Source organism: Bos grunniens, chromosome 8 (assembly GCF_055505025.1).
Source record: "Bos grunniens cultivar Pamir isolate PY7600 chromosome 8, Bosgru_T2T1.0, whole genome shotgun sequence".
Taxonomy (NCBI): domain Eukaryota; kingdom Metazoa; phylum Chordata; class Mammalia; order Artiodactyla; family Bovidae; genus Bos; species Bos grunniens.
Genome location: NC_141172.1, coordinates 85,457,514 through 85,478,682, shown reverse-complemented (window position 1 = coordinate 85,478,682; position 21,169 = coordinate 85,457,514). Strand labels below are relative to the sequence as shown.

At 39.9% G+C, this 21,169-nt stretch overlaps 1 protein-coding gene across 5 annotated transcripts in view; it reads right to left on the bottom strand.

Annotated features, from left to right (window-relative positions):
• The window catches only part of SPTLC1 (serine palmitoyltransferase long chain base subunit 1), a 65,613-nt gene extending 44,711 nt beyond the window's left edge, over positions 1-20,902 (bottom strand). For 2 of the 5 annotated variants that reach the window (XR_015131941.1, XM_086315661.1), the window contains exons 1-4: positions 20,792-20,902; positions 17,859-17,966; positions 14,887-14,981; positions 5,758-5,804 (exon numbers count right to left, since the gene is read on the bottom strand). Coding sequence is in view for 1 of the 5 variants with exons in the window: in XM_086315659.1 (XP_086171785.1) it covers positions 14,887-14,981; positions 17,859-17,966; positions 20,792-20,848 (260 nt within the window). In the remaining 4 variants the exon portion in view is untranslated. Of the gene's footprint in view, positions 1-5,757; positions 5,805-7,647; positions 7,829-14,886; positions 14,982-17,858; positions 17,967-20,791 lie in introns of those variants that run through there. The other 3 variants (XR_015131940.1, XM_086315659.1, XM_086315662.1) reach the window with 2 other exon arrangements.
• Between the last annotated feature and the right edge of the window lie 267 nt (positions 20,903-21,169).

Below are 21,169 nucleotides of genomic sequence, written 5' to 3'. Positions count from 1 at the left end.
CCACTCTCACCAGTATATTCTAACAGAACTAGTTTTCTGTGAGAAAAATAATGAAAAAATGCTGGGAATCCAGGGAAGGAAAAGAATGACTACTAGAAGTAAATTAACAAAAGCAGATGAACTCATACAAGACTCTGAAAAGAACAGCTGTAGATCAGTCAGGCAGATTCTGTCTGCATTGTGGCTAGTGACGGCTTCAGAAACTCAGGGGTGTCACTTGGCCTCCATGAGCCTGTTTCTTCATCTATAAAGTGGGGTGAGAAGCTATGGCTCAAATTGTCATTATAAAAAGTGCTCATTAACTGTCTTCTTTCTTCTCTATGGCTTCAAGGGCTTTTTCTCTTTCAAATCATCCACTATGATTCTAAATCTACTATGTCACTTGTTTTCCCAATTTCTGCTGCTGCTGCTGCTGCTAAGTCGCTTCAGTCATTTCCGACTCTGTGCGACCCCAGAGACGGCAGCCCACCAGGCTCCCCTGTCCCTGGGATTCTCCAGGCAAGAACACTGGAGTGGGTTGCCATTTCCTTCTCCAATGCATGAAAGTGAAAAGTGAAAGTGAAATCGCTCAGTTGTGTCCAACTCCTAGTGACCCCATGGACTGCAGCCTACCAGGCTCCTCTGTCCATGGGATTTGCCAGGCAAGAGTACTGGAGTGGGTTGCCATTGCCTTCCCAATTCCTAGGACTTCTTTAGTTTCACAAAACTGAAGTTTCATAAAATTTCCTGAGGTGGTGGAGCTGGCACCCACAAGAACATGAAAAAGCAAAATATCCATGTAGACAAGGGCTGCACACAAAAATCTCAAACATTCCAGAATGGAGGGCAGAATCAGTAATATGAAAGGACCTACTCACTGATCTTAAGAGAGCCTCCCAGAGAGGCAGGAGGCAAATGGGTCTTAATATGGAGACAGAGATAGTGGCAGCCATCATTTTGGGAGATCATCATACATGGCAACACGGCTGCTGACAAGTGCCATTTTGGAAATCCCACTCTAGCTTATTAGCACTGAAACTGAGCTCTGTCTACCAGCCAGTCAGCACTAGTACTGGGAAATGCCAGGCCAAGGGATGAGATGGGCGGAAACACAGTCCCACCTACTAGCAGGCAGGCTGTCATAGGACCCCATGAGCTGCAGGAACCCCAAGACTAAACCTGCCCACCAACACTAGGTAAACACTAGCTCTGGGGCTCCTGGCCTTCAGTCAGCTACTTCGTAACCTGGGCCCACCCACCAGGGGGTTGGCACCAGGACTGGGACTCCACTAGCCATGTAGCCAGCTGTGCAGGATCTGGACATGCCCATCAGGGGCCAACAACTTCTGCACAACTTCTGTGGTAACCAACTAGACCAAGGACCAGCCATGGCTACCAAGTATCCATAGGAGTCAGTCCACTGAAACAGACTCACTTAGCACACACAGGGCATGCTCAGAACATGTAGCTCTGGTGGCCAGATGGAAGAATGCTGTTGCAAGTTTAAAGCAATACAAGAGTATCTCAAGAAACAAAAAATCCCTCAGATAAATGACAACCTTACACTTAAAGGACATAGAAAAAGAACAAGCAAACTCCATAGTATAAAGAATAAAATGTCACACACGAAAAATCACAGAAATTTCACACAAAAAGGACATTATAGACCGATATCATTGATGAACATAGATGCAAAAATCCTCAACAAAATATCAGCAAGCTGAATCAAACAATACATTAAAAGGATAATACACCATGATCAAGTGAAATTCATCCCAAGGATGCAAGGATGGTTCAATATCCAAAAATCTATCAACATGATCTATCATATTAACAAACTGAAGAATAAAAATCATGATCATCTCAACAAGGAGACAAAGTTTTGACAAAATTTAACATCCATTTATGATAAAAATACTCTCAACAAAGTGAGTACAGAGGGAACATACCTCAACATAATAAAGTTCACACGGAGCAAGCCCACAGCTAATATACTCAACTGTGAAAAACTGAAAGCATTTCCTTTAAGATTAGGAACAAGACAAGGATGAGCAAGGAATCTAAATAGATATTTTTCCAAAGAAAACATACAGATGGCTAACAGGCACAAAAGATACTCAACATCACTAATCATCAGGAAAACACAAAACAACGATGAAATACCACCTCACACCTGTCAGAAGAGTTATCATTAAAAAGACAAATAACCAGTGTTGGCAAGGATGTGAAGAAAAAGGAACCCTCATGCATTATTTGTGGGAATGCAAATTGGTACAGCCACTATGGAAGATAGCATGGAATCACTTCAAAAATTAAAAATGGAGCTATCATATAATATAGCAATTCCAACCCTGGGTATTTATTTAAAGAAAACAAAAGCACTCATTAGCAAATATTTTTCCACGCTTATGTTTATTTCAGCATTATTTACAATAGCCCAGATACGAAAGCAATCTGAGTGCCCATCAGTATGGAAAAAGAAGATGTAAGGAGGAGTATTACTCAGCCAAAAAATAAAGAACAAAATCTTGCCACTTGTGAGAACGTGAACAGATCTACAGGGTATTATGCTGAGTGGAATAAGTCAGAGAAAGACAAATATGTATGATTTTACTTACATGTGGAATCTGAAAAGCAAAACAAATGAACAAACATAACAAAACAGAAGCAGTCACAGAGAAGCAGAGTCATAGCCAGAGGGAAGGGAGGCTGGGGGAATGAGAAAAAACGGGTGAGGAAGATTCATAGGTACAAATTTTCAATTATAAAATAAATGAGTCATGGATATGAAATGCACAGTGTGGGGAATACACTTAATGATTATTGTTGTATCTTTGTATGGTGATAAATGGTAATTAGATTCATCATTGTGATCATTCTGAAATGTATACAAATATAAAATCACCATGTTGTATACCAGGAACTAATATAGTGTTTTAAGTCAATCACACTTCAAAAAGAAACAAACTCACAGGAAAAGAGATCAGATTTGTGGTTACCAGAGGCAGGTTAGGGAGAGGGGGTATTGGATTAAGGTGATCAAAAGGTACAAACTCCCAGTTATAAGATAATTAAGTACTGGGGATGTAACAAGCTTCCCTGGTGGCTCAGATCGCAAAGAATCTGCCTGCACTGCATGTACAACATGACAAATATAGTTAACACTGATGTTAAATTATATATGAAAACTGTTGAGAGTAAAACTTGTTTTCCTCAGAAGGAAAAAAAAATTGTTATTTAACTTTGAATCTGTATGAGATGATGTATGTTCACTAAACTTAATGCGGTAATCAATTCATGATCTATGTAAGTCAAATCATGCTATACACCTTAAACAGTGCTATATGTCAAGTATATCTTAATAAAACTAAAAAAAATTATTTTCTAATTTTTAAAAGATACTTTATTGCTAACAAATGACAACCATCATCTGACAATACAAGGTTGCCACAAACTTTTAATTTGTAAAAAATGCAGTATCTATGGGAGTGCAATGGAATTCCCAAGTGGTAGAGTAGTAAAGAATCCACCTGCCAATGCAGGAGACACATGAGACGTGGGTTTGATCCCTGGGTTGGGAAAATCCCGTGGAGCAGGAAACGGCTACCTGCTCCAATATTCTTGCCTGGAAAATTCCATGGACAGAGGAGCCTGGTAGGCTATATAGTCCATGGGGTCGCAAAGAGCTGGACATGACTGAGTGCGTGCACACACACACACACACACACACACACACACAGGAGTACAACAAAGCAAAGTGCAATAAAATGAGGTATGCCTATATATAAATACCTGCAAACAGCAGCAGCTGCACCCACTAAGTTACACATATTTTGTTCTCAATGGGAAAAAATAAAATTGAATAACCATATACAAAGGTGAATTCCAGGCATTTTAAAAGCCTAAAAAGTACTCTGAAAAAGGTAACAGAAGAAAATTTAGAAAGTCTTTGTGACCTCAGAATAGGAAATGATTTCTAGAGCAAGTCTCCAAACACAAACCATGAGGCTAAAATGGATGGATGTGACTAAGTCAAAACTAAGAATTTTGGTTCAATGAAGATACCACAGACAAAACTAACAGATGGGTGATAGAAATTTGTTGTATTTCATGAATGCAAGATGGCATCAACTGTATTTTATCTACCACTAAGGAAGAAAGACATGGCCAATTAAAATGTAATGACAGTTTTCTTATTATATGTGTTTCAGGTTATATTTAATGAAAAGGCATTCCTGACACAGATTTTTGTCATTCTACTTTCGCACCTATGTATGGAAAAATATAAACAAGATGAATCAGTTAAGACATTCCTAATTTTTAGTCAGCAGTTCTGACTGACTGCTCCCTGCTACATCATGGACATCACAGGTATTCACACTCCCTGCTAACAGGAGTATCCTGGTATTGCTTAGGAGGATGCTCTGCTATCATCTCTGAGATTACCTGACAAGTCACCCATTCTCTAAATTTCGTGCTGGAACTTTACTATTGGACTAAACTCCTAATTTAATCTTTCCTCAACTGAATCACGTGTTTCTAGAAAGTAAGCTCTTATTATCCAAAGGCAGCAGGAATTTGACAAAGGAATGCTCAAAGCCATAGTCCCAACAGCCTCTGTTCATCCGTCTAGAGGAATCTGAGCATTTCTCCTTCCATCAGCTGTCTTATACGACCTATGGCCACGTAACTCAACTGAGGTGTTGGCAGTGAGTACAGCCATGACCAAGTTCATCAGTGCTAAGAAACGATACCACCCCAACTGCCCCCAGGTAAGAATGACTCCCAGCAGCTGTAAGATTCATATCCATTTCAGAGATCTTAAAATAGAAAGAAAAAAAAAAGTTTCTTAGAATCATTGTAATAAATCACTACACAAGAACTGATCAAGAATTAAAATCTACACAATAATGGGGATTCCTGATAATTGAAAAGTAGGCTGGGAATTAGGTAGAAAAAGAAGTAGAAGATACTAGTAGGCATTCACAGAAGAGAAAAGCCCCAACAGCTAATAAGTAGATAAAATTATACTTAATGGCTCAAATAATCAGAGAAATGCAAAATAAAACAATGTTGTCCAGGAATTGGGTACTGGTATACGCCTGTCTCATTTCCCTCTGGGACTTTCCTACATCATGATTCTCCTGCTGGGCCCACACCCCTAGAGAGACTCAAACAGGTCCATAACAGGATGTCAATCAGGTTTAATAACCACACTGTTTGTAGCAGTGGGGAGTAGAGGCAGCTGAGGTATATATCACAAGGAAAATGGCTAAGTAAAACATGGTAGCCATATACAGCAGAATAATATGTACCAGTCAAAAGAAATGAGAAGTACACTTAGCAATTCCACCTCTCTGTGCTGCCGCATATTTCTTTACACCACTCAACACCAGCTAACACTATATTTACTTCATTTTTGGTCTGCCTGGCCTAAGAGAACTAAGATTTTGATTACTGCACATACTCAGCATATTCCTTGAACACAGCAGGAACTCAAACATTTGTCGAAAAATTGTGTTGAGTAGAAAACTTGTTTAAAAAAAAATCAGAATGGAGTCTAGAGCACAAAATTAAAAACACATTCATAAAACATTAAAAATAGTTTCAAGAATCTATACATGCTAAAAATAATAAAATACATGTTTTTAATGACATAAAATAGTAAAAGAAAGTAAAATACAAGCATTACAGTGAGATCCATTACTGGTGGAGAACAGATGCAGGTGCTGGGGATAAAGGAAACCAAGAAAAAAGCAAATGAGAATGCTGTCTTACGTGAGTGCTGATGAGAGCAGTGCTGAAGAGGAGGTCAATACCTGTGCCTGCAAGAAAGGCCCAAAATGAAGAAAATAAAACAGAGGCTGAACTAAACCAGAGGACAAACCTTTAGCAAATCTGAGTGAGAAAGGAGACACAGATGACTGTAACGCAGACACAAACCCCACAGATGTGTTGTTCTACACATCTGTATATAAAGCTGTGTGTGTACATATATATATATATATATATATATATATATATATATATAGCATATATATTATTTTACATATGAGGAGGACTTCCCTATAGCTTAGATGATAAAGAATCTGCCTGCAATGCAGGAGACCTGGATTTGATCCCTGAGTCAGGAAGATGCCCTGGAGAAGGAAATGGCAATCCACTCCAGCATTCTTGCCTGGAGAATCCCATGGACAGAGGAGTCTGGCGAGCTATAGTCCATGGGATAACAAAGAGTTGGACACAACTAAGTGACTAACACACACACACACATATATATATATTTTTTTTTTTACATATAACTGTTTGAGAAAATTCTATGAACTACTTCATGCAAAAGCATTTGAAAACACAAGAAATGAACAATTACTAAATAACAATAACCAAAACTTACTCATAAAGGAAATAGAAACGGTTTTACAAACTCACTGAAGACATTAAATTCATGATTAAAAATCTATGCTCAACAGAACAAACAACAAATACATATTATTGCCAAGAAAATTACAAGACTACTAAATTTCTGATACCAAACCTGGGCCAGCATAGTAAGGGAAAAGAAAAGACTAAACTCGTTTTCTAATACTGATACTAAAAGTACCAAATATTAGCCAAAAAAACAAAAAACAAAAAAAAAAACCCCAACAATTAATAAAAATTAACCAAATAGTCATGCTTAAATAGGGTTTATCTATCACTAAGTTGTAAGAGTTTTCTAATATATATTTTGGATACTAGCCCCTTAACAAATAAATGACTTGAAAATATTTTCTCCCATTTTGCAGGGCTTTGTATTATTTCTCTGATAGTGGACTTTGAAACACAAGTGTTTTTAATTTTAATGAATTGCAGTTTATTTTTCCTTTGGCTGCTTGTGCTTTTTGTGTCATATCTAAAAATCTTTGCCCAACCCAAGATTACAAAGAATTACTCTTTTGTTTTCTTTCTTCTACTAAGAATTTATAATTTTTGCCCTTAAATTTGGGCCTGTGATTAATTCTGAGCTAATTTTCACACATGTTGTGAGTCTGAGGTCTGTCATCATTCTTTTACACATGTCTATCCAGTTGTGCCATCACCATTTGCTAAAAAAGACTATTCTTTCCCTACTGAATTGTCTTGGCACTTTGTTGAAAATCAATGGACCATAATTTAAGGTTGTCCACCCATTTTTAAGAATAAGACACTGAAATGCTAACCAGAAACAAAAAAAGTGAAAGTGTTAGTTGCTCAGTCATGAACGATTCTTTGCAATCCCATGGACTGTAGACTGCCAGGCACCTCTGTCCATGGAATTCTCCAGGCAATACTGGAGTGGGTAGCCATTCTCCAAGGGTTCTTCCTGACCGAGGGATTGAACCCAAGTCTCTCTTATTACAGGCAGATTCTTTACCATATGAGCCACAGGGAAGCTAATTGAAGCACTGTGTAAATAGGCCTGGCTTCTTGACTCACAGTGGGCTTCACTCTATAATAATCAGACACGAGTTCATCTGTGGAAACCCTAAGCTCAAAATTTTCTGTTTTTATTCTCTTGACTTCGAGTTTCACCAAAGAGAACTCCTTTGGTATATATGAGGTATAAATCTGGTTTCCAACTTTCTCTAAGAGCTGAGATGGAGGAAATGGGATCAGCATCCTACTACTCATTATAAACATTTTACTTACATTCTGTTTTCAGAAGGGCACCCGTTCCCTAACACATCCTTCGGACTTTTCATTTATATTTAGCCTTTCCAGAGGGTAAATCTCCATCTTTCTGCAAGTCTACCAAGCTAGAATCTGAGTGACGATGAGTGGTGTGGCTGCTTGCAATTTCCTCGAGAAATTTTATGTATATGCTTAATTACTGTAAAAAAAATCAACCAGTACAATTTAAAACAGTAATGGATTAGAGGAGAAGAGTCACAATCATCTCAACAGATTTAATAAAATTTAATACTCTGATTTTAAAACTAACAAAAAGTTCCCTTAGCAAATTAGGATGAGAAAGGAAGGCCTGTAACACCATACAGGTTATCCCTTAAAAGCTATCAGGAACAGGACACAGAAGTCTTTGTTACCACTCCTATTCAACACTGCATACAAAATATCCCAGCCAGTGTAATAACACAGAAACAAGAAGAAAATGATGCTCTTCATGACAGAAATGAAAACTCTCTGGTATCTAGAGATAAAGCTATTAAAAGATATGCAACATCAATTTCCTGGCTGTGATACTGTACTACAGTTAAGCAAGATGTTACCACTGGGGGACATAATGAAGGGTATATGGAATCTATCTGTATTATTTCTTATGACTTCATGTGAATCTATCATGTTTCAAAACAAAAAGTACGAAAAGTTAAGCAAAATCTTTATGAAAAACATTATCCAACTTTTCTCAGAAACATGAAAGACCTAAATATACAAGTTATACACAAGATACATGGTGATGAGATTCAGTATTAGCAATATGCCAATTCTTTCCAAATTAATCCACAAATTCAATGCATTACTAGTCGAAAGTTCAAATTCATTTTCTGGTGAAATCTGATCAGCTAAACCTAAACTATTAGTGAAGAGTCAAAAAACAGCCTAGACAATTCTGAAGAATAAGAAGGTTAAGGATCCATGCTAGCCAAGACCTATTATTAACCTAGTGGTATAAATGAAGTTCTGGCATAAGAAAAACATATAACACTGTGGACGGAGGTTTGTAACACTGTACAGGAGGCGGTGTCAAAAACTATCCAAAAGAAAAAGAAATGTAAGAAGGCAAAGTGGTTGTCTGAGGTGGCTTCACAAATAGCTAATGAAAGATTAGCAAAAGGCAAGGGAGAAAGGAAAAGATATGCCCAACTGAATGCAGAGTTCCAGAAAACAACATGAAGAGATAAGGGCTTCTAAAATGAACGCAAAGCAACAGAGGAAAACAGTACAATGGGAAAGACTAGAGATCTCAAGAAAACAGAAGATATCAAGGAAACATTTCATGAAAAGATGGGCAGGATAAAGCAGAGAAACAATAAGGACCTAACATTAGCAGAAGAGACTAAGAAGAGGTAGCAAGGAGATGGCAAGAGTGAATGTCGACATTCTAGGAATCAGTGAACTAAAATGGACTGGAATGGGTGAATTTAACTCAGATGACCATTATATCTACTACTGCAGGCAGGAATCCTTTAGAAGGAATGGAGTAGCCATCATGGTCAACAAGAGTCCAAAGTGCAGTACTTGGATGCAATCTCAAAAACGAAAGAATGATCTCTGTTCGTTTCCAAGGCAAACCATTCAATACCACAGTAATCCAAGTCTATGCCCCAACCAGTAATGCTGAAGAAGCTGAAGTTGAACGGTTCTATGAAGATCCATAAGACCTTTTAGAACTAACACCCAAAAATGATGTTCTTTTCATTATAGGGGACTGGAATGCAAATGTAGAAAGTCAAGAAACACCTGGAGTAACAGGCAAATTTGGCCTTGGAATACGGAATGAAACAGGGAAAAGGCTAATAGAGTTTTGTAAAGAGAATGCACTCGTCATACCAAACACCCCCCTCCAACAACACAAGAGAAGACTCTACACGTGGACTTCACCAGATGGTCAACACCGAAATCAGACTGATTATATTCTTTGCAGCCAAAGATGGAGAAGCTCTATACAGTCAGCAAAAACAAGACTGGGAGCTGACTGTGGCTCAGATCATGAACTCCTTATTGCCAAATTCAGACTTAAATTGAAGAAAGTGGGGAAAAACACTAGACCATTCAGGTATGACCTAAATCAAATCCCTTATGATTATACAGTGGAAGTGAGAAACAGATCTGATAGATAGAGTGCCTGATGAACTATGGACTGAGGTTTGTGACATTGTACAGGAGACAAGGATCAAGACCATCCCCATGGAAAAGAAATTCAAAAAAGCAAAATGGCTGTCTGAGGAGGCCTTACAAATAGCTGTGAAAAGAAGAGAAGTGAAAAGCAAAGGAGAAAAGGAAAGATACAAACATCTGAATGCAGAGTTCCAAAGAATAGCAAAGAGAGATAAAAAAGCCTTCCTCAGCGATCAATGCAAAGAAATAGAGGAAAACAACAAAATAGGAAAGACTAGAGATCTCTTCAAGAAAATGAGAGATACCAAGGGAACATTTCATGCAAAGATGGGCTCGATAAAGGACAGAAATGGCATGGACCTAACAGAAGCAGAAGATATTAAGAAGAGATGGCAAGAATACACAGAAGAACTGTACAAAAAAGATCTTCACGACCAAGATAATCACAATGGTGTGATCACTCACCTAGAGCCAGACATCCTAGAATGTGAAGTCAAGTGGGCCTCTGGAAGCATCACTATGAACAAAGCTAGGGGAGGTGATGGAATTCCAGTTGAGCTATTTCAAATCCTAAAAGATGATGCTGTGAAAGTGCTGCACTCAATATGCCAGCAAATTTGGAAAACTCAGCAGTGGCCACAGGACTGGAAAAGGTCAGTTTTCATTCTAATCCCAAAGAAAGGCAATGCCAAAGAATGCTCAAACTACTGCACAATTGCACTCATCTCACACACTAGTAAAGTAATGATCAAATTCTCCAAGCCACGCTTCAGGTATATGTGAACCGTGAACTTCCAAATGTTCAAGCTGGTTTTAGAAAAGGCAGAGGAACCAGAGATCAAATTGCCAACATCCACTGGATCATGGAAAAAGCAAGAGAGTTCCAGAAAAACATCTATTTCTGCTTTATTGACTATGCCAAAGCCTTTGACTGTGTGGATCACAATAAACTGTGGAAAATTCTGAGAGATGCGAATACCAGACAACCTGACCTGCCTCTTGAGAAACCTGTAGGCAGGTCAGGAAGCAACAGTTAGAACTGGACATGGAACAACAGACTAGTTCCAAATAGGAAAAGGAGTACATCAAGGCGGTATATTGTCACCCTGCTTATTTAATTTCTATGCAGAGTACATCATGAAAAACGCTGGGCTGGAAGAAACACAAGCTGAATCAAGATTGCCGGGAGAAATATCAATAACCTCAGATATGCAGATGACACCACCCTTATGGCAGAAAGTGAAGAGGAACTCAAAAGCCTCTTGATGAAAGTGAAAGAGGAGAGTGAAAAAGTTGGCTTAAAGCTCAAAATTCAGAAAACTAAGATCATGGCATCTGGTCCCATCGCTTCATGGGAAATAGATGGGGAAACAGTGCAAACAGTGTCAGACTTTATTTATTTAGGCTCCAAAATCACTGCAGATGGTGACTGCAGCCATGAAATTAAAAGACGCTTACTCCTTGGAAGGAAAGTTATGACCAACCTAGATAGCATATTCAAAAGCAGAGACATTACTTTGCCAACAAAGGTCCGTCTAGTCAAGGCTATGGTTTTTCCTGTGGTCATGTGTGGATGTGAGAGTTGGACTGTGAAGAAGGCTGAGCGCCGAAGAATTGATGCTTTTGAACTGTGGTGTTGGAGAAGACTCTTGAGAGTCCCTTGGACTGCAAGGAGATCCAACCAGTCCATTCTGAAGGAGATCAGTCCTGGGTGTTCTTTGGAAGGAACGACGGTAAAGCTGAAACTCCAGTACTTTGGCCATCTCATGTGAAGAGTTGACTCATTGGAAAAGACTCTGATGCTGGGAGGGATTGGGGGCAGGAGGAGAAGGGGACGACAGAGGATGAGATGGCTGGATGGCATCACAGACTCTATGGACGTGAGTTTGAGTGAACTCCGGGAGTTGGTGATAGACAGGGAGGCCTGGCGTGCTGCAATTCATGGTGTTGCAAAGAGTCGGAAATGACTGAGCGACTGAACTGAACTAAACTGAGCAAGAATGTATGGAAGAACTACACAAAACGGTCTTGACCCGGATAACCACGATGGTGTGGTCACTGGCCTAGAACTAGACATCCTGGAGTGTAAAGTCAAGAGGGCCTTTGCAAGCATTACTACAAAGTTAGTGGAAGTGATGGAATTCCAGCTGAACTATTTCAAATCCTAAAAGATCATGCTGTTAAAGTGTTGCACTCATATGTCAGCAAATTTGGAAAACTCAGCAGTGGTCACAAGATGGGAAAAGGTCTGTTTTCATTCCAGTCCCAAAAAAGGGCAATACCAAAGAATGTTCAAACTACCCTAACACTGAGTTCATTTCACGTGCTAGCATGGTTATGCTCAAAATCCTTCAAGGTAGGCTTCAGCAGTACATGAATCTAGATACATAAGCTGGATTTAGAAAAGGCAAAGGAACCAGAGATCACATTACCAGTATCTGTTGGGTCATAGAGAAAGCAAGAGAGTTCTAAGAAAAAAAAATCTACTTCTGCTTTACTGACTATGCTAAAGCCTTTGACTGTGTAGATCACAACAAACTGTGGAAAATTCTTAAACAGACCAGACCACCACACCTGTCTCCTGAGAAACCTGTATGCAGGTCAAGAAGCAACAATTAGAACCAGACACGGAATAATGGATTGGTTCAAAATTGGGAGAGGAATACAACAAGGCTGTATTGTCAGCCTGCCTATTTAACTTATATGTGGAATACATTATGCAAAATGCCAGGCTCGTTGAACCACAAGCAGAAACCAGGATTGCTGGGAGAAATACCAACAACTTCAAATATGCAGATGATACCACTCTAATGGCAGAAAGTAAAGAGGAACTAAAGAGCCTCTTGATGAGGGTGAAAGAGGAGAAGGAAAAAGCCAGCTTGAAACTCAACATTTAAAAATTAAGATCATGGAATCTGGTCCCATCACTTCATGGCAAATAGAAGGGTAAAAAGTGGAAGCACTGACAAATTTTGTTTTCCTGGGCTGTAAAATCACTGTGGACAGTGTCTGCAGCTATGAAGTTAAAAGATGTTGCTTCTTGAAAGAAAATCTATGAGAAACTTAGACGGTATATAAAAAGCAGAGACATCATTTTGCCAACAAAGGTCCGTATAGTCAAAGCTATGGTTTTTCCAGCAGTTGTGTATGGATCTGGAGTTGGACCATAAGAGAAAGCTGAGCTTCCCAGAATTGACGCTTTTGAATTATGGTGCTGGGTAAGACTCTTGAGAATCTCTTGGACTGCAGGGAGATCAAACCAGTCAATCCTAAAGGAAATCAACCCTGAATATTCATTGGAAGGACTTATGTTGAAGCTGAAGCTTCAATACTTTGCCACCTGATTCGAAAAGCCAACTCACTGGAAAAGAGCCTGATGCTGGGAGAGACTGAAGGTAAAAGGAGAAGGGGGCAGCAGAGGATGAGGTGGTTAGACAGCATCATTGACTCAATGGACATGAATTTAAGCAAACTTAGGGAGATAGTGAAGTACAGGGAAACCTGGTGTTCTGTAGTCTATGGGGTTGCAAAGAGTTGGATATGACTTAGCGACTGAACAACATAAACGAGGTTCTGGCACAGGGAGAACAAATATACCAAAGAACAGAAATAAAGCCAGAAATAGATCTTATATAAGGGAACTAAACATAAGAAGGCTTCCCTGGTAGCTCAGATGGTAACAAATCTACTTGCAATGCAGGAGACCCAGGTTCGATCCCATGGTCAGAAAGATCCCCTGGAGAAGGATATGAAAAAGGAGTCCGACACGACTGAGTGATGAACATGACATATGAAAGTAGGGAAATTTCCAATCAGTAGGTAAAAAATGGATTATTCAACCAATTACGTTGGGACAAGTGACTGTCATACAGAAAACAGGCAAATTAGACGTCTGTGGTAGAAAGGATTTTATGATCATAACATTAATGATTGGTAAGTTTGATTTAAGAACAAGTAAAACTTTCATAAGACCAAAGAAATTCACCTAAGTGAAGAATACAAGCCTCTCCCATGTCAGACCAGAAGTAGGACAGTCTCAGGAGAATGTTGCTCAGTGGTGTCTGATTCTTTTCGACCTAATGGACTGCAGCCCTCCAGGCTCCTCTGTCCATGGGATTTCCCAGGCAAGAATACTGGAGTAGGTTGCCATTTCCTTCTCCAGGGGATCTTCCTGACCCAGAGACTGAACCCACATGTCCTGCATCAGCTGCACTGGCAGGCAGATTCTTTACCACTAAGCCACCTGGGAAGCTCTCTCAAGAGAATATGCTGCATCATATTTTATAAACAAATACTGAAAACTTTCATGGCAACAGGCATATTGTTGTAAAAGCATAAATATAAGCAAAGGAACATCCACCAACTTTGAGATTGTAAATAGTAGTAAAACCACTATCTGGAGGGATGTGTTAAAACCATGTATCTGGAGGGCTGACTGTAATTTAGTTGTACGTTTTTGACTTCATGGAGGGTCAGCACCCCTGCCATACTGTTCAAGGATCAACTATATTTCTAATGCTCTATTTCTTTTAAAAAACAGATTTGAAGTAAACAGCAAAATGTTAATACCTATTACTTCTTGATGATGGATACTATGTGTCTAATATTTTCTCTATACTGAAACAGAAGAACTAAAAATATAAACAGATAAAACACTGGAAGCCAGGAGGGACTAGTGTGAGTTGAACTTTCATAATTCATACTGTGAGAGTCAACAGGGACTGTCTGTCTATACTAATCAATCAAGAAACAGTGGTGTAAGCATACCATTACTATCTACTTATAAAGATCTACAACAGATCTAAAATCAGAAACAAACCAGGTGGCAACAAGGAGGACTGCTGTTTTTCATTTCACTGTCTCACCATCTGAAATACTGTATGTCTGTATTACTTTGAAAAACAGATATGTATTAAAGAGATAAACTCTGAAACCCAAGCTGGAGACTATTAAAGAGCATGTCCGATCTCCAGAAGTTTCTGAACGTCTTATTTCAGCTAAAAAGGGAATACTATATAAACCACCGTATACTTTGCTGAATTTACTTTCAGGAAACCAAACATCAGCCCTTGACTAACAAAACCAGTTTACCCTGAAACAATGTTGTAGTTGAGAGCAGGATGGTCTTTTGAGACAGGAGGAACAAGAGGCTCTGGTTGCCACTCTTCAATCAATTCTTCCTTTTCCTACAAGAGAAAAGCAGTTAAAATACAGTGCAGTGCTACTTACTGGACAGCAACTCTAGCAGTATCTAAACTGTTTGTTGTAATGATGCCATCGTAATGAACACGCTGCTAGAAAGAGGTCCAGACGCTGTGGCTGGAAATGACACTAAATCACCACTGAGTTTTGTGCACTTAACCCCTTACCTCTTTCCTCAACTCAAGACTAAAGGCTCTTTTCCCATGAAACTTCCTGGGTGATGGAAAAGTTTTTTTCATTTTATTTTTGTTCAGAATTTTTCACTGCAGGAAGTATAAATGCTACTGATGATAAAACAAAAAGTCTACAACACAAAGACAAGAAGCACGACTGCAGGTTAAGTGACCTCAGCCTCTTGCAAAATATTACAGACAGCCACACCTTAGGTTCTTATAGGCATGATAGTCATAGGAAGGGATCAACTAGACTACAAAGCACTGTTTCTATAAGCCACTGGCAAGGATTCAGAAGCAACTGAAATATACCAAAAGACTCTCTAATAATGATTATTATAATAGGATTTAGTTGTTTGGAAATTTCTCACAGAAAGCCACTTTATTCCTTTTACCTGCTATTTCTTACATTACAGGTATTTTGACTATTTTGAGTTTCCTATCCTTTCTTGAACTAGAAAAGGCAGTGTAATTTTGAAAATGTACTCTGGATGTATACGATGAGATGAGGCACACCTGATGAACATGACAGAGACAGGAATTCTAGCCTTAGATAAGCCCACTCTTAATATTTCTATTTCCACACTCCTGTTAAATGCTTCTGTGTATGTTTCTCCTAATAGACAACTCTAGGGTATGGCCAGGAGCATACTCACTTAAGGCTCAGGAACTCAAAAATGCTTAGCTGAATAAATCAACTGCATGGAAGAACAGTAGCCTGAACAAGCCTAGAGCACGTGTGATACATATACACAGTCCACTCGCTACCATGGAGACAGATTTCAGAATCAATTCAAGATTGCCTGGTATTCAAGAGACTCTGCACATCTGCAAAACTGAGAAGGGCATTTCTTCTTTGCTACCATTAAGTTAAGCTTTAGAAACGCTCACACAGTTGTTTTTTTTCCTTCCACAGCTTTTAGGGTAAGATGTCAGTGACTACTGAATCTTGCTCTAGGTAAGCTTTGATTTTAGAGGGTTATCCTAAAATTATGTTTAGGCATTATTCTTTCAAAATGCACATTTGTGTGGACTGATATGCTTAAACTTAAATTAAGAATATTAGGAATGATCAACCCCTTAAACAGCTGGGCTAGAAATCTGTTCCATGGCCACGTAATCATTCACATGGAGTTCCTAAATACCAAGGGAAAAAAAGAAAACAGGATTTCTGGGCTGGAGGACTCAATCTTACTGTAATACTATCAAAAGAGTGTTCTATGGTACACTAATCCCACAAGGATCAGTGTGCCATAAAAAAAGGCAGGGGTGGGGATCCGTGGTCAAGTTTAGGGTATCTCTCCAGAGGTTCAAATAGCCACTGGTGTATAAAAAAACCTTTTATATAAGAAATCATGCAACAAGACACCTCTTTAGTTTGCTTTACTCAGGTTTCCTAAACTTATTTGCCCTAAGAGTCACTTGCTGCATATCCCCTAGAGGGGATACTGTCTGACCCTCTCATGATAAACATTAATGATCAAGATAGCAAGGGCCAGCCAGTGAAAACAAGGCAACACTTGCCACACTGCTGTAATTCTATTCCACTTGCACCTTCTCCTGTGAATGCTCCAGCAAGCAAAGAAAGGAGCAGTGTCCATCTTTGTGCTACACTTAACGCTGCCTTGTGAACTCCTGAAGTTGTAGGCACTTTTGTGGGAAAACACCTCTAACTGTACTTGTCTCTAAGTATTCTGGCATATTGCTATAGAGGCTGGACAGGGAAACAATCAAAGTCACAGAAACCACGCTGCAGTCAAAACTGCTCTTCCCCTCTCATACCTGGGGCACAGTTACTCAGTGTTCCTACCCACACGAGAAGGTGGGGGATTCCACAAACCCCTTGGTCCTCCATACTAACAGCCCCCAGAGGGCAGCACTGAAAGTCCTCTTGACACTTCTTCCTAAGGTTTGCCGAACTTGGGCTTGAGCTGGATTCTTTACCATACAGAACACATGAAAATTCGATTTGGGGTGTGAAGGTGGAGAGTGGTGGGATGGAGAGGATTCTCTCCGACTCTGAATCTCCTTTATGAAGACCACAGGGAAAACGTTCATTCACACTTCAGAAACAGTGCTGCTTTTCCCAAGCAACTCATGAAACCTTATAGGTGGACACTGGCAATTCAGCAGTAGCCCAAGTCTCCCTTCCAGCATCTAGTACGTTTCCAGACTGCTGTTTACTTCTAGCAAAATACAAAGGCCTGTAACATGGTACTCCTTTGGACACTTACTTTATCCCTGGATTCCTTGTAATTCGTTTACCCTAATATTTCATTCCCGTTTTCCTTACATTCCAGAAACATTTTAACATATATATATAGTTGGGCCACCACAAGTCCTTTTTGAAAGATGTAGCAACTATAATTGGAGAAGGCAACGGCACCCCACTCCAGTACTCTTGCCTGGAAAATCCCATGGATGGAGGAGCCTGGTAGGCCGCAGTCCATGGGGTTGCTAAGAGTCAGACATGACTGAGTGACTTCACTTTCACTTTTCACTTTCATGCATTGGAGAAGGAAATGGCAACCCACTCCAGTGTTCTTGCCTGGAGAATCCCAGGGGCGGGAAAGCCTGGTCGGCTGACATCTATGGGGTCACACAGAGTCGGACACAAGTGAAGTGACTTAGCAGCAGCAACAACTATAATCATACACCAAATAATAAAATAGAAATTTAACTTCTCACCTTGAGTGTAAGATCAGATCGTTCTTGTAATTTGTAAGTTTTAGAGAAAAGAAGTCTGATTATCCAGAGTATTAAAATTCCTTCTAAAATAAGATGATAAGCAGGAGCCTAGGAGTCAAAAACAGAAGTAAAACACAAACAAGAAATAAACAAATATTTCCAAACCTGCACATATAATTTAATGCACCTGCATATACTACTACCCATGACCCTTACAAAACCTATTTATTACTTCTGGAGATTTACTTCCAAAGCTCACTTTATTTCTGCTCATTCCATTTCCCATTTCTAACAGAAGGCATGTCTCCTAACATGAAAAATCTCTAAAACTGCAGCTTTAAACCATCTTTAGGAATAAAAATTAATTTTTAAAATAAAATCTGACACAGAATTTCAATAATTAAACAATATTAACTATCAGATCCTTCAGGTAATTTGTATTTTTACTGGTAGGAAACAACTGTAACTAACAAACATTTTGCAGCATCACAAGCCTTCTGTCACCTTCACATATCACGGATGAACTGAGAATTACTTGGAAACCAGTTTCCACAATTTTCAAAGAATTTTGCACATCTTACTACATTTTCCGTATCCCTGATAAGCCTCTTTAAATTCTCCTTGGAACATGGCAGAAAGACTTTATTAATGCCTAAAGAAACAGCATGTCTCTTTTCTACCATAATTTCCCAAAAGTATGTAGTGTTTTCCATGTCAGCAGGCAAAAAGTTACCTTAATGAAATTATCCATGTCAGGTTTTCTTTTCAACTGTACATTTCCAGGATAAAGGCCAAGCTAGCTGACTTTTATGTTTTATACAACTAAACACACGAAGTGCATGTAGAAGATTCCAGATATCAACTAAACCACCATCAGTCAGTTATGGAGTGCTGTATTCCAATAGGTTGTCATTGGAAAGTCATTTAAAAGAGGTATTTAGAAATGTAAATACAAACTACTGTAAAGCATTAGACAGAAAGTGATGAGTCACAGTAGTTCAAAAAATTCTGAGGTGGTGACAGGGAAACTGCTGACAAATGCATACATAAACTTCCAGATCACTGCACAGGTACCTTTAAAACTCCATACATGTTATCTATGTATAGGTACACAACAAGACTCCTTAAATTCTACATCCAAGGTACACAGAAATTAGAAGCAAAACCAGAAATCTCTGTAAGATTATTTTTAAAATTTGCTGATCCCTCCTGAATATAATTCATTTAAGAATAAGGGCTCTACTAAAAAAAACCCTTTTGGTTTTATCAATAATTGGACTATAGCTGACAAACAAATATCCAAGTCACTAGTTAAACATTCCACCCCACAAAGACATCATCCTAAGAAAAGCTGAAATGTCTACTGAATTAATAAAAATTACAAATGCAGGTTCTTTTCTTCCCTAGGAAAGACATCCAGGAGGACTCCTCTCAAGGTTCACTCATGGTCAGGACTAAGGCATGAGAAGTTACACAATCGAAGGCAGTCTTCAGAAAGGCAGCAACAATATACAGTAGAAGTTACATTCATTTCTGAAACACAAATCTTAAATTTCACTGGCTCTTCTTAGTCACTGATAGGTCAGTTGGTAAAGAGTCCGCCTGCAATGCAGGAGACCCCAGCTGGATTTCTCGGTGGGGAAGATCCGCTGGAGAAGGGATAGGCTACCCACTCCTGTATTCTTGGGCTTCCCTTGTGACTCAGCAGGTAAAGATTCTGCCCGCAATGCGTGAGACCTCGGTTTGATCCCTGGGTTGGGAAGATCCCCTGGAGAAGGGAAAGGCTACACACTCCAGTATTCTGGCCTGGAGAACTCCAGGGAGTTGCAAAGAGTGGGACAAGACTGAGTGACTTTCACAGTCACTATGATTAACCTATGGTTGGACATCTCCTAAGCCATATTCTCTTTCTTAACTGTTGTTGTTGTTGTTTTTTTTTTTTTTCCAAAAAGTCCTGATGGGTCCTGATGCATCTTTCATCATCAGCGCTGCCAGTAAGTGCAATATTAAGTTTTAAGAAAATTATCGAAAGAAACTGAGATTCACTCTACATGAATGTGAGATTCATAAGCACAGCGACTTTTACCTGTTCACACACTGCACTGCTTCTCGCATTTACATCTGTGCTGCCCAATAGTATAGTCACTAGCACCATTAAACTACTTAAATACCCATCTAACGTAAATGAAAAATTCACTCCTTTAGCGGTACTCGCCACTTTTCAAGTGCTTAATAGCCACATGTGTTTAGTGGACACTGAACAGCTCAGTACAGTGCAGGGAAACTCACTAAATGTCGAATGAACGTTTTACACAAGAACGACATTTAAATTTTATATTATCTTACTACCTGAAATGGCTGGCCTTTCAAAAAACATCCCTTAACTAATCTTTCTTCAAAGATTTACTAAAGTCGTTGTATCTCTGCAAGACAGAAAATGGGACGTATGCGGAAGAATGACTATTTCATATTCCTAAATCATTCGGCTTCCTTTCCAACAAATCATTCGGCTACCTCCCAACAAAAACAAACTCCAACTTATTATTTTTTCCCCTATTATCTGCTCCACAGTTCCAAGGACCTGTCTTCCCTAGGACCTCTCCAGACTGAGATTTTCCATTCTACTTCCATCTCTCCCGTTTTAACAGTTCTGGCTTTTGACTAGTCTCTCTCCTGTATCCGGACAGGACCTGGAGAGGGCTCTCCACTAGCTGGAGAGCAAATCGAGACCCCCCAGTTCGGCTCCCACCCGCGCCTCCCTACATTCCGCCGCTGGGAAATATGTACCTCTGAGCCCTTCCAGGGAGCGACGCCGAGGGTCCGGGCGTGACTAGGCCAGGCCCGCCTAGGCCCTCAGCACAAAAATCCAGACAAAACGTCCCACTTCCCCAGGGCTGGGTGTGGTCGTAAGCCCCTGAAGTCGCCAAGCTCACCTCGTAGAGCGCCTGGACCATCTCCACCAGGACCCACTGCTCCGCGACGGTCGCCATAGTCAGCGGCCGGGATTCCCTTCCGGAAGGCAGATCGCAGGCCCTTCAGATACTGAGCGGCGCTGCCCAATGACGTCTAGGAGCCCGGGAGGCGGGGCTGCCGGGAGTGAGCACCGCCTTCTCGCGCCTGCGTTTTGTATGGCTGGCAGCTGCGTCATCTGAGGGAGAATTAGCATGGTGTGGTGAATGTTGACTTTAGGATCTCCCTGGGGTGTGGGGAATGGTGAGAATCGGCAGGCTGGTCCCCGCAGCATGTGTTCAGAGCCAGGCCATTAACTGCTGGATCCCGTGCTGGGCTCTTGGGATGGAAGGGTTGTAATA